At 47.5% G+C, this 14059-nt stretch overlaps 1 protein-coding gene across 1 annotated transcript; it reads right to left on the bottom strand.

Moving 5' to 3' along the window:
- Positions 1-32: 32 nt before the first annotated feature.
- On the bottom strand, positions 33-12943 carry RNF114 (ring finger protein 114). Its single transcript, XM_004687471.2, has 6 exons — positions 12785-12943; positions 8916-9066; positions 6981-7087; positions 6556-6670; positions 2455-2562; positions 33-1959 (listed from the first exon to the last, which is right to left on the bottom strand). The coding sequence occupies exons 1-6, from the start codon at positions 12922-12924 to the stop codon at positions 1894-1896; spliced, it is 687 nt and encodes a 228-aa protein (XP_004687528.1). The 5' UTR covers positions 12925-12943; the 3' UTR covers positions 33-1893.
- Between the last annotated feature and the right edge of the window lie 1116 nt (positions 12944-14059).

Genomic DNA, 14059 nt, shown 5'->3' with positions numbered 1-14059 from the left:
CCAAAAAGCCCAGCTGGGGAAAAGTCAAGAGTTCAGAGACAGATGGGGCTCACTCATGACTGACAAGAACTGGGGAGAGCAACAGCTTCCTGGAAGTGCCACAGGCCCACACCTTGACCAATGGTGATGAATGAAAATAAGCACTGCAGCTTACCAGCTGGATAAATTATGAAATTTATTTATATTTCACCTTTAAAAGCCAGAACATAACAAATTTCACTTTCTGGAAAATCATCTTATTAGAAATACATGAAGTGCACTTAATACAAGGAAATCAGTTCCTGGTACCACCAGTAAGCCCAGCACGCTTGCATTAGTTCCCTCCAATACAGGTTTTGCCAAATTTCCCTCTCAACTTAAGACTGAGGTGAGGGAGGTCTGAGTGAATTGTTTTGAGAAGTTGCAGTGAAGAAGCTGACCTTAACCTTTTGGGCCCTCCCAAGCAAAAGCACATTAGAAAAAATTATGTTGCCCTCCCAGGGCCCCAATTTGCTGGTCACCAGGCCTCTGCAGCTCTCACTGGCAGGTGTGGAGAGGCCCCAGCAGCAGCGCCTTGGCCCAAACTCCTCTGTCACTTCCAACCTCAGTCACTGACCAGCTGCTCTGTTTCCATATTCAGACTAGATACCTGACACAAACGACTGAAACCCAGACGCCTTCTAGCTGATCACATGTTCTGCTTCCACAGATAGTCTGGCAGCTTCTAGCCTTGCATTCATTGGTATTTGTGAAGAAACAGTGAACATCTAGCTTTCTGAGCTGTTACCAAGTAAGTTTCTAAGAAACAGTTTCCATTAACAACGGCCGCCGGGGCTGCACCAGGCCTTTTGAACAGCGTGTCCTGTCAGAGACAGCAGACCGCAGTGCTGGGCTTCCCACAGCCTCTCCACTTTGGAAGGCTGGTTCTCACACACCTATTCTGCAGAAGCCAGTTTCATGAAGAAACCACTTGTGAAAGAAAAGCAATGCTCAGGTTACATTAAGTCACTAAGTAACTGATAAAGAACTAGTAGCCACTGGAGCCCCAGCCCTCCCTTCTCATTCACCGGAGGGCTCCTTTCCATGCTTCAAGGGCAGAGAGGGAAACAGGGCCTTATGAACTCAAGAGCCAGAACCAAAGGCTGTGGCCCCCCACCCCACCTCTCTTAGTTGACTCTCCTCCCCACTGACAGTTAAATGGATTTCACTTTCCTAACCTAGAAACATTTATTTTACTAAAAATATATGGTTACACCTTATCCTAAAAAGGCACCATGCAGGCATTAAGACTGAACCAGTTAACTCTAAGGGTGAGCAGGAGTAGTAGCAAAACACCATCAAAACTTTCAGCCTTTGACCACGCTAAACCCAGGACATTCACCCACTAGGAACTTTGAAATGTTTCGGGATGGCAACCCCAGCCCTGGCAGCTGCTGTCAGTCAGGGCTCCCTAACAGGAACTCCCAGTTAATCACTGACCAGATGGCGCCAATGCCGGATCTCTACAACTCAGGGACAGAAGAGACGCTTGTCTCATTTGTGCTATTCATGACCCAGAAAAGGTCCTGGCTGGCTCAGAGGACCTGAGAGATGAACACTGGGTGGGAGGAACAAATCTGAAACAAGGACAGTGGAGAAGCTGGCGTCTCTTCCAGAAGAGGTGGCAGAAGCTCCTGGAAGTAGCTGAGGAGCAACGAAAAGACTAGCTCAGGCGGCAGACAAAGTGAACAGCAGGGGACAGAGCCCGCGGGAAGGGGGCTCTGACCTAGAACCTGTTTCCCTGTCAGAAGTGGCCTTGTCCTAATAACCACAGCTCACTTCCAGGTCTGGTGGACACTGAAGGTGTGGGAGTCACAGGTTTCACGCCTAACAGGTAATGGAAGCTCTGGAACATGAGACGACAGCAGATGCTGCTCACTGGTCGATGATGGAGCGCTGCAACACCTGGCTCATCATGTCCTCCTCATCGACGTCGTAATCCTAAGGGCAAAACAGACACTGAGCCATGGCAGTGGGCCCTGGGGGCTGCTGGGGGGCAGTCCCGTGCCCTGGCTTGCGATGCTAGTCACATGACCTGGGGCCTATTGCTCAATCGCTCATGTGTCTGCTGACTCACCCTTGCGAAAAAATAACAATGGCTCTTAGTCAGGGTCTGTGAGGACCAGGCAGCGCACGGATGGAGCCTGGCACAAACTCAGTGACCACAGTCAGGCAGTTACTGACGGGAACCACGTTCATCTTTATGGCCTCAACTACAGAGCTTGAGAAAAAAGCCTGGAGCAAGTTCTGTGTCGCAGCCTAGGAGGCTGGCCGGCGCTTCAGCTCCACACAACAGGCCATGGCGCTCGCCGGGCACACGAGCACAGGCCGCACAGCTGTGGTCCTGTCAGCGCAGGGCCCAGCACTCTCCAGTGAGAGGGGAAGGTGCTGTGATATTCCCCCAGAGAGCAATGGGATCCTGGGTCCCAGACTCACCACAAAAGTGTCGTAAGAAAACTGGTGCCGGCGCTGGATATGCTCGAGGAAGTTGGCGCTGCGGTAGTTGGGGTCTCCCCAGGGCATGGAGGCACAGATCGGACAAACCTTTCAACACAGAAGCAAGGTCTTAGGCACCGGAAGTCTGAGCTGATTGGCCCTCAATTGCCCGGTCATTCGATGCTGGGAAGAAAAGCACTGACCACCTTCTCCAGGAGTCAGGAAGGACTGAGGGCGGGGAGAGGCTCCAGTCACCATACTAACCTTTTCTGACCCCTTCCTGGTGTCAAAACTGTCAGTCCAGTGGGGCCTAGACCACAGTTCCGACCCACCACATAAGATGATCAAGTCAGGGCCTTCCTGGTGGCGTAAGGGACTAAAAGGGGACATACAGCGATCTCAGGACGTTCTGTTCACGTGATTTTGTGTCTCTTCACACATACAACCCAGATGCTAATGGGCGTGAACCCAGGCACATTTGGTGTTGTGGGGAGACAGCTGGGTCGGGCGCAGGACACCCACACTCTGTACTGGTGCTGCCACTAAGTGGTGCATGTAAATGGATGGCACACGGGCCTCTTCCCTCATTTACCGCTAAAAATGAGTGCCGAGATGGTGGTAGGAAATGGACTACCGTAGCTGTCATTTCACTCGATACCCAATTATAGCTCTCATACCCAGCTAACTTGAACATGGGACAGTGGGGAGGGGGGCAGGCAGGTTGTGTCTGTTTGTACTACTCTTTCCTACTTTGTCATTTACATGGAAGAGTACATTACTAAGAGTCGTACAACTCCCTGGGGGATCTGAAAACTTGCTTTGGGTCTTTTTGCTATTAACACCTCGCTTATGTTGCCGAATGCGTACTCGGCAGCCATGTTGGAATCACAGAAAAAGCAAAATGCAGTCTGTTTCAGGCTGCGCCTACAATGGCAATTTCAACAGTTACTGTGTGACAGACGCAGGTCTGGGTCAGGATGCGATGGATAATCATTGTGCACGTGACCATGGATTAGGAGACACAGCTAACAGAAAAATAAAGCCAATTTGTGAGTAAACATAATCAGTTATTTGTGAATGCTCAAAAAAGGCCGGGAGGCCACCATGTGTAGTGTTTTGTTTTCAGCAAAAGAAAAAAATAATTACTCTAACAAATAGGGTAGGGGGGAGGTCCAGTGTGAAATGGAGTTGCAGTTCTAGGAGCCAGCAGGTTGGCGAGGCCTGCTATGCTGAGGTCAAGGGAGGGGCCTCCCTGCGCTGTCCAATGGGACAGAGTGTAATGGGTATTTTATATTGGCTTAGTTCTACTAAAGTGGTAACAATGCATTTGTAATATTTGAACACAAAATTGTAAGAATTATCACAGAATACTGGGAACTGGTGGTACGGAAGGGAACCAGAGGACCAGGGGATGGGGCAAAAAAGACACTTTTTACCATCCACTTTTTATACAAACTTTTCATGCCACACACAAAGAAGTAAATTCCAAACAATTGAAGATGCAAGAAGACAAGAACCCCCTGAAGACCGATCAGGTTGCAGAGAGCGTGTGATGTCAGTGGAGCTGGAAGCCAGACTCTGGAGGGGATAAAGGAGAAGGTACAGAAAAGACAGCAGCAGCTGAACAAGTACAAGCTTGAGAGAAAAGAGAAGCCGAATGCTAGCTACAGCAAGCACGCGTCAAATGCTCATCCCGATGAAGACAGGTAAACGGGAAAGCAAAGGTTAAGGGAACAGAGGCAAAATTTGAAGGAGAGAGAAGAAACACAACGGGAAAAGTCCCAGGAGCAGGGAGAGGGTTGTAGCATCTGCCGGGCTGTGGTATCGGTCCCCTGCCTAGACCCAAGAGTGCACGCAGTCAGAGTCAGCCTGGCAGTGGACAGTCTGCCTCAGCACAAGGGGGAAAAGGACAAGGGTTGCAGATTCAAGTGCTCATGGCGACCGGGCTGGCAAAGCAAGTGAAGCAGGATGGGTGTGAGCCTGCCCCATCGAGAAAAGGACAGAGACTCCTGAAAGCCAGCAGACTCTTGCCAGAAGTTCCAATTTCTCAAATGTAGATTATAGATGGAGAAATCAGATTTCTAAAAGGCAGGAAAAGAAATGTGTGGGGGTCAGACCATATCCCATAGGTTGCAATTCTGCAATCTCAGCAGTAGATTGGACAGTTCCTCATCTGGACAGGAGAGAGAAGAAAGAACACGCACCTGACACTTTCAACTTAGCTTTTAAAAGCAAAGGTTCAGTATTGTATGCAGAAAGGATGGGCACAGTCAAACCAGGTAAAGAGTCCCCAGATCCACGCTAGAGGGGCTTGCTGAGTAACAACAGGGTCTGGCTGAAACTGAGATGCATGATGAACCAAACCACCTCAGCTCCCTATTCTGGGACGTTGAGAAAAGCAAACAGGGAATCCATCAGAGGAGTTTGTCAGAGCACAACACCCAGAGCCCAGGTAGCCCAATGTAGAAAGCGGCTGTCCTAACTAAAATTTGTGCGTGGAAAATCAAGAGAAGACAAGGTAGGTATTCTTGAATTGATTAGCTGTACCTTAAGATCTGCGGCAGAGATAAAAGAATGCCACCAGGCCCCATAATACCATTAGCACTGACAATCAAAAACCCAGGCAAATCCTAAAGCCTAGGCACCTTTTACAGCAATGATGCAGAAGACTGCCCATAAAACCTGGTACAGAGTTCAAGAAAAGTCATCTGAGACAAATGGAAAGATGAAACAATGCTGTAGAGAATCTGTATGAAGACCTCGTCTGGGGCCCTCCCTGGTGGTGCAGTGGGTTAAAGCGCAGAACTGCAAAGCTGGCCACAGCACTTCAGTGCAGGGTCCAGCCCTGGCACAGGATATGACCCACATGGTGCAGCAGACCTCTCCTGTCTTGCCCACTGCTCCCTCAGCAGTGTACTTTGTCAATATGCCTTTTCTGCTCCCCACTGTCTCTGGTGAATCCTCTTACCCCTGTACCTCTGGCCTGTACCCCAGTTCTGTGTGCATAAATAGATCTTTTTTTTTTAAAGTGGATTACTTCTGGAAGCCTAAATGATCTAAATCTCACCATCATTAAAAAAAAAAAAATTGTCAGTAACTGCAAGAAGGGTAGCATTGCTGAGATGGACCAAATCCACACTTAAAAGGAGTTTATAGGTGAGTATTTAAATGTTAAAGGATTGAGGGGACTTCTTAAGAATTTCATCTGAACTCTTTCCCCACAGGTATCAAACAACCACTTGCAAAAGGAAATGAGCAGCTTTATGGAGAAGAAAGCTGATGGGCCTCCTGGGACCCCAGTCAATGTTACCACAACAGGGACCAGACATCAAATCGCCCTCATCTGGCAGACAGAGGACACGTGGCTTACAAAACACCTGGGATCTAGTCGAACCCAACTGAGGACATTCTATAAAACTGGCCTGTCCTCTTTAAAAATGTCAAGGTTGGCCCTCCCTGGTGGCGCAGCGGGTTAAAGCGCAGCACTAAGAAGCTTAAGCCCCTTCCACAAGAGTTCAATCCCCGCCTGGCCCGGAGATCCACATGGCTCAGCAGACCTCTGCTGACCCGCCCGCTGCTCCCCTCAGCAGTGTACTTCGTCCGTCTGCCTGTTCTGCTCCCCACTCTGTCTCTAGTGCATCCTCTCACCCTCCGCATCTCTGGCCTGTACCCCAGTTCTGTACGAATAAATAAATAAATCTTTAAAAAAAAAAAGTCAAGGTCATAAAGGACAAAGACTAAACAGCTAAAGAGACAGGACAGGTAAATATAACACACAGATGCTGGAGGGGTGTGTGTGGGATGAGTGCCATGAAGGGCATTATAATTGCTAAAATTTAATCAGATATTAGGCTGTGTCCATGCTACATTTCCCCAGTGTGATAAGTGCTGAAGTAATTCAGGGGCAGTGAGCCTGCAACTAGAAACAACTGTAATTATTCTCAAATAACTCAAAAAATATGTATCTGTAGCGTAGGGTATTGTGAAATGTTAATTTGTCAATCTGGGTAAAAGGTACACAGGAATCCACTGTACTAATGATGTAACTCTTCTGTATATTTGCTTTTTTCCCCATAATAAAAAGTCAAAAAAAAGTCTTACCACAGACTTGGTATCTGCACTGTGGGTTAATTTGCAGTGCTCCACAAGTCCTTCTTGATCAAAGTTCTTCTCAGGACAGTAAGGACAAGGAAAGGTATAACGGTTTGGGACATTTCTGGAAAATGGAAGGTAGGGGGAAACCTTTGTGACTTCCATGCATCTTTAACCTCCTATTTTCCAAAAAGGAGCAGAGTTCACCATGTGAACTTGAATTCTGATAAAGTCAGAAAAAGGTCATGCGTTTTGAAAACAGCAACACAGTTAATATCTGAAGCAAACAGAATTCTTCTCCATATACCTCACCCCACCCCAAGCAAAAACAATCAGCTTTGGCTGACATTAACAATTATACCACCACGTTCCCACATCAAACAACTAAGCCCTTTTAAGCATCAACTGATCCCCCACCTAAGGGAGTCATTTACCTTGGCTGAAGGGATGCATCTTTGGTGGTGGCCTTCACACCCTCCATGATGTAATTCTGGTATTTGGAACAGGCAGCCACATGGGCCCGAATCTTGGAGAGGAAGAACTTGGAGAGGAACAATCAGAGCCCACAAGTTAGTAAGCATCTTAAGGCTGGATCCAACCTAGTCCCAAAGCAAGGACTAATGAACACTGCACCTGCACAACCCTAGTAAACAATCGCATCAGAGTGCTGGCTATGCCACTGGGGTAGAAACCCTGACTACTTATTGCAAGGTTTCTGTTAATAACCACCACTGATGTTTTTTACTCAGCTGAAGCAGAACATCTGCTTCTATATGACAACTCTCCTAGAAGTTTGCTTTATTCAAGATAGGTTCTCTGCTCATGGGCACATTCCAAATTGAGGGAAACTTCAAAATTTCCCACACTAGCATTTAAGTTAATTTCTTTACTGACAGCCAATTCCACTTTGTGCAGCAGAGAAAAGGGATCACTCAAGTAAAATGGGTAAAAGCTAGTAATCTTGGCTAAATAGTAATCTCCAGGTTATGATAAATGATCTTTTGAAAAAATCCAAAACCTGAATTCTGTTTCTCTTATAGAATCCAGCTTTTGCAAAATGGAAAGAGATGAGAAAATCCAAGAGTGCTTCATCATAGCTATTCTAAAACGAAAGTAGTGTAAAGAATGAAGAAGGCAAGTACGGGGAAGAAACATTTTTTGGGGTATAACCAAAAATCATTATCTTAAAAATGGAAAAAATCAAAAGAATAGTTAAAAAAAAAAAAAAGAGAGAGACCGTACTGTGCATGCCTGAAGAAAGATATGAAGAAATTTTGTTAATATTACCAGTTTCTAAATTAAAGGAAATTGCAAGGGGAAAAACCCCCAGTATCTGAGCTCCAGCTTACCATGCTTCTTCTTTCTGCCTCACTTCCAGTTAAAGAACATGTTGACTTTAAGCTGCCAACTGAAATGCTCCCATTAAAAAGGAAGGGAAATTCGGACCTGGAGCCACAGATACCCTGGGCACTGGATAGTGACAGCAGAGGGTGCCTCCTCAAGGTGTCCCTAACACTGACATGCAAGGCTGCCCAGAGCCAGTCAGTGAAAAAAGGTATAGAAACAGTATCATGATCTTATCTGTAAGTCCTACATCTGGGTTTGTCAAAGGTCAAAACATCTTGCAGCCTTCTAAATTGAGCCAATCTCTGAAGTGGGAGTCAGAGAACATGCCCACATTATTTTATACTTTTGTATTATTGCCTGGACCTAACAAAACATAATGATTTTAAAACTAGTAAGGCTGGGTATATCGCTTGGAAGACAACTGCATTTCTCCTTTGCAGCAGCAGTGACAACAGAGGTTACAATGAATACGTCTTACACTGAGATTTTATGGGGAAAAAAAAAAAAAAAAAAAAAAGGATGCACTTAAATGTTAGGTCTTGCTCTTATAATCGAAGGATCTCCCATATCACGATTCTGCTCTATCAAGCTAAAATGTAGGACCATTAAATTTTATAGCTTAATGATATAAACGCTAAAATTTCCCTTCAAGCTCACTGTAGCAGATAACTAAGTCACTGACTTCATTTTATATCCCATTTGCCATTATATTATTAAAATTGTGCACAATGTTTTGGGAAAAGGGTCTTTCATAGGAAAAAAATTGCGATAATCTCTATGGCTTTCAAAGCTAAAACACTAAAATACATAATATATTCTTGAAAACTCCTCAAAAAAAAAAAAAAAAAAACACACAGCAGTGAGGTCACCAGGATGAAACAGGCCGGCCACGCCACGGATGCTCATGCACACGTGCGGTCAGTCACCAGTCATGCTCTAGTTTCAGAAACACAGCAGCAGCTCTAGGCCCAGCCCCACCGTATCACAGAAAGACATGGACGCTTCCATTTTACTTCACATACATTTTTACGGCAGCCATGGCAAGAAGTCTCTGTGCTCTCAATCTGCCGCTCGAGCTCCGCAGCTCGGACACCAGGTGCCAGAGCGCTGCGACACACCCCACAGACAGGCTTCTTCGGCTTCAGACATTCCTGCAGGCATGCAGAGCAAAAGCTAGAACAAGACATACAGAGAACCGGCGTCATGCATTGTGGAGACAAGACAACAAAAAATGAATAAACTTTTAAAGGACATCAATGCATAATGAATTAAAAACTTATTCTCTACTGATTCAAATACTGGGTTCTCCAAAGTCAGAGAAATGGGGGATCAGGCAGGGAGGTGTCTGCAAAGAACACACAGGCAACAGAAACAGAGGCAAACCACCACGATATACGGGAAGAGAGTTTGAGTGTAGTAGGGCTTTACGTGAGGTTTCCTCAAACTCAGGTCTTCCTCCTGAGGTGGAGCTAGTAGCACCCACACCTCCAGAACTGGTGGGAGGATGGCATGTCTAACCTTAGTACAGTTATCTAGAAGGTCTGAAACACACCACAAATGGGAGCTGCTATCATCTGGGGTGAATGCAAAGTTCTACGGAAAGGCAAAAACAGCAGCAACTGACTGTGACCTGGGGAGGACAGGCTGGCGAAACTTCAGAGGTAGCACCCACAGTCAGCCTCAATAAAGAGTTCAGTTGGCAGAGGGAAAAAGAATATTCCAGGTCTTTAGTCCTACACATTCATGCTGCATCTGAGGAAATAAGTCTAACACCTTTCCTCATAAGCAGCGGGCAGCCAGATCCAAATCCAAGTTTTAGAAAAATAACTCTGGGACAATCATGGACAACAGGGCTATTGGCTTAAACATTTTTTTAGTGAAGGAAAGACGAAAAGAGACTTGAAGTAGAAATGAAACAGACGACTAAAGGCAAGGAATTGTGAGGGCCTATGGCAATAGAGAATTAATTCAGGAAATGGTTCAGAGGCAGAAATCAACAGAACCTAGTAACTTACCAAAATAGCAAAGAAGAAAGTCAAAGACCCAAGTTGCAAGCCTGAACCCTAGGCAGGCAGCCAGGCTGTGATAAGGCACACATTAAAAAATGGACAAGCAAGGCGAGAAAACAGCCAATTAGACAGACTGAAGGCAGGATAACAGCTACAGGGAAGAGCTCAGGATGTATAATCTTAAAATAATCTGTACATTTGGGAATTTTTTACTAAGAATTTTCTTCCTCTTTGTTATTAAGCTGGATGTTAGTGTTGCTAAGTAATTCTAGACCAGACTGGGAGAAGATAAGGGGGCCTACTGACTCACCACTGAGGGCACAGCAGTGAACTACCCAAAGCCCTTGCCCTCATGATGATTGTATTATTTCAAATGTTAATTTCAGATAGTGATTAAATGAAGAAGTAAATGCTCTCAGGCAGAGATCAGCTGCAATGGATTACAGTAAACTTCTTTAAGGAGATTACATGTGAGTTGAGACCTAAAATTACAAAGATAGCTCCACACACAGACAATGCCAAGTACCAGGGGTGTCTCAGAGGCAGAAAAGAAGGATTCTGGGTATGATGTGTTAGACATCAGAAGGGTAAGTGATTAAGGTCAGAGTGATTGTGGCCATCACTCCCGGTACCTGTTCTCAGACACATGAGTAACTCGAGAGCAAAAGGAAACTGAAACCAGCTTGCAGATAAAAGCAGCTCAACACCTCCCTTCAAGCACTCACTGCGTGCTTACACCTCACTATCAAATATTCATGGTTACTTCATGCCCATGTCACAGCCAATGAAAGAAGTTGTTTTTAAACCTTCCCTGTATCTTGGGCCAACTTTCAGATTTGATTTCATACTTAACAGATTTCTTCTGAGTTCTGCCTTTCAGATCTCCACCCTTTCTGTCAGAGCACTATAGGGAAAGTTCCTTCTTTGGGCACCTAGATCTACTTTTCTCTGGCTATATTTTGCTGGACTAGAGAAGGCTGTGGTCATCAGAGTTTGAAATAAAATTTTATAAAAATCCAGAAAACAGTGAGGCTCAAGTGTCCAAGCACGAAAGTTTGCAAATTTCAACTGGGCAGAGTAAAAAAGCATTTAGCTAGAGCGACAGATCTGCTGACAGCCCTCAGAGAGGTGCATCCACCTGTCTTCTATCAGTGCTGAACTGATGAACATGTAAGAACCGACATGGGGAGTACAGAAGAGAGTCAATGCATCCCAGAAATACCCCCTCACCTCTGACCTAAGAAAGGTTCGCGTGGCTCAAGGAAAGCTCACATTTTTGCTGCTCTTCAATTGACAAATTGTGCTGGGTGAAGTCACATTATACATGTAAGTAAAATCCACCCAACTAATCCAAAATCAGGTCAACAAAATGAGGCTGATTTAAGAGGACTGACTGAGAAAGCTGCCCAGACTTCAGCTCTCGCAGAGTCTGCCTGCACCACTGATTTCTTAGTTCGTTCACCCATTTACCGGATCACTTCCCACCGACACACAGATTTGATACCTGCAGTAATACACTCCCACTACACAGTGATTTTTTTCTGCAGTCATTTGAACATTTATTAGTACTTATTTGTCATAATTCACCGGAGTGTGAACTCCAAGGGCAAAATCACCTCATTTCTTGCTATGCCACATGAATACGGTGTAGTGAACATAGTAATTGTTTGGTCAGGCAACTGGAAGATTAGGATGCTCCCAATGAGCTGGCCGCTGGGGATACAAAGAATCAAAACAAATGGGGTCACTGCCCTTAAGACCCCTAAATTTGCTTTGTGCAAGAAAGAAGGCGGGCCCAGGAGAGAAGCAGGGGTGTAATGGGAATGGTCATCAGGGAGATGCATGGGAGCTGACGATTCTGGGACCGCGGGAGAGGCAGGGGCGAGGATGAGCTCCAGGCTAACTGAACTGCGGGCAGGGAGGGCCGGACTCAAAGTAAAAAGCAGGCCCTGCGGCTGGGAGCCCTGGCCAGGTGCCAGCTGTTCTTTGGCACCTGGACTTCAGTCCTCAGCACCAGTAATGCCCGCAGTTCCCTCTGTCGACCCCCTCTCTGGCGCTGCAGAAAAGGAGAATGCCTGAGGTCCCCGGCAAGCTCCTATGGTGCCCACGAATCAGTCAAGTCGTCCCGAGACGAATGCCAAGACCATGCCTACGTTAAACATGGACGAAGGCCTCGGAAGGGCACCAGCTGCCAGAGGCGAGAAGCAGGTGGCTGGCTACGCTTTCTACAATTCCTGGGCTCGGGGGTGTGGGTCTCAGGGCGTGAAGCCTTTGGGTTCACATCCCGCCCACCTCAAGGCGCCACCACAGCCCGGGCCCTGCGGGGCACCTATTTCTCTGGGCCGCCCTCACCCGGCTGTTAGCAACCCGCAGGCTTCGTTTCACCTAAAAGGAGGCAAAGTGCGCACACGCGCGGGAGAGCGAGCCGCCGCCGCCAGCCCCTGCCCCTCCTCAGCGCCGCGCCGCCGGGTCGCGTCTCGAGCGACTTCCCTTTTGTTCTTTTAGTCTACTTTGGCTTTCGCCAACTTTGTTAGAACGCACGAAGCAGAGCCGGGCACAGGACGCCACCATTCTAGGTACTTCGGACGAGGCACAGCCTACTCCGGGGGGATGGCGCCTCTTCAAGGGCGGACTTTAGAGCCCGCCTCGCAGCCAGCAGGATGCGACACCACTATCCGCGGGAGGTGTCTGACCAACTGCCGGGTACAGCCGGCGCCCGACGCGAGCGCGTCCGCTCAACTTCCCCGGGTCTCCAAGAGTCCCGAAGGGCGTCGAGGTCCTCCAGCCCCCACCCCTCAGCCTCCCTCAGCCGGGCCTCGCTCCTCGCCTTCGTTCCCTCCTCGTCAGGCGCCCCCTCAACCAGACCCCAGCTTGCCGCTTACACGTGTCCGCAGGGCACCTGCACCGGCTTCTCATACACCTCTAAGCACACGGGACAAGTGAAGCGGCCCAGGGGGTCGGCCTCCACCGCGGGCCCCGCCGGCTGCACGGCGCTCTCGCGGTCTTGCTGTTGCGCCGCCATCTTGCTGCCGCGGACGCAGCGCAACGGCGGCCGAGAAGGAGGAGCCCGTGGGGGCGGGGCCGAGGTAGCGAACGCCGGAGCGCGAGGGGCGGGGATTACTTCAAGCGCGCCCCGGGGCGGGGCTAGTGCTTGGGCCACGCCTTCTGGCCGCTCCGTCGGGAGGGAGAGGCGGAGGAAACCTGGAAAATGTGGAAACCAGATTCAGGAACTGATAGAATTGAACCAGGGTGTGTGTTTAGGCCCCTATTTCCCAACGGAAACCGTTTATTATTATTACATAATAATTACTTATGCACTATTGCTTACTAGTTTTCTTCCAATCGAACTGCTTTTTCTTTGAACAAATTTTATTATTTTTATTTAAAGTTTTATTTATGCATAGGAGAATTGGAGTACACTCTCCCAGAGGTGGGAGAGTGAGAGGGTTCACCAGATACCGAATGGGGAGCAGAGCAGGGGGATCTATTGAAATACACTGCTGAGGGGAGCAGCGGGCGGGACAGGAGAGGTCTGCTGTCCCCAGCTCCCTGGCGGCTCTAACTAGGGCAGCAGTGGTTGGCTAGACCTTGCTAGCGCAGAGACTTTAACCCCTCCGCCACCAAGGTGACCCAGCAAACCAATTTTTAAGAAAAATCTGAGCTGCGAATAAAGATCACATCATTTCTACCAGGGCATGTTAATCATAGTGGAGATAAAATAATATTATCGCTAATATTATCTCTGATATTAATTCATGCTGGCTAATGTCCCTGCTGGTAAGGAAGATTCGCTGTCGCTAGAGAGATGCTCGTGGAGCCACCTGGTCCTGGAGACTTTCCAGGGAAAGCAGAAGTAAGGGTGACACAGTGTCCCTCAGTGAGTCAACAGTCTTTAAATTGTGTCCACACATCTCCAGGAGGAGGGCTGAGAGGAGCAACACAGGGCAAGGGGCGGGGACTAGATGTTTAGAACCCCAATTTTCTCCCTTTCTACTGCACTAACTTGGCTCTTGTGTACAGCTCACTTAACAAGATACTTTTTAAAAGGTATATTCTACTGGAGTTCTTGATTTTCTTAGCCAGGAAAGTCAATGATTAATTAAACCTCACCCTTTATGAGGTCATAAAGGCCAGAGAGTAAAGAGTCCAGGGGAGAT

Source organism: Condylura cristata, unplaced genomic scaffold (genome assembly GCF_000260355.1).
Source record: "Condylura cristata isolate star-nosed mole 26May11 unplaced genomic scaffold, ConCri1.0 scaffold00022, whole genome shotgun sequence".
NCBI lineage: Eukaryota > Metazoa > Chordata > Mammalia > Eulipotyphla > Talpidae > Condylura > Condylura cristata.
This window is presented reverse-complemented; position numbering and strand designations above follow the sequence as displayed.

Bases quoted from the DNA above. Each gene is read 5' to 3' on its own strand.
- RNF114 (XM_004687471.2), bottom strand. From the start codon at position 12,924: ATGGCGGCGCAACAGCAAGACCGCGAGAGCGCCGTGCAGCCGGCGGGG. The intron at 9,067-12,784 runs GTAAGCGGCAAG...GTCTTGTTCTAG, and splicing joins CAGGTGCCCTGCGGACACGT to CTTTTGCTCTGCATGCCTGC. The intron at 1,960-2,454 runs GTGAGTCTGGGA...TTTTGCCCTTAG, and splicing joins TTTCTTACGACACTTTTGTG to GATTACGACGTCGATGAGGA.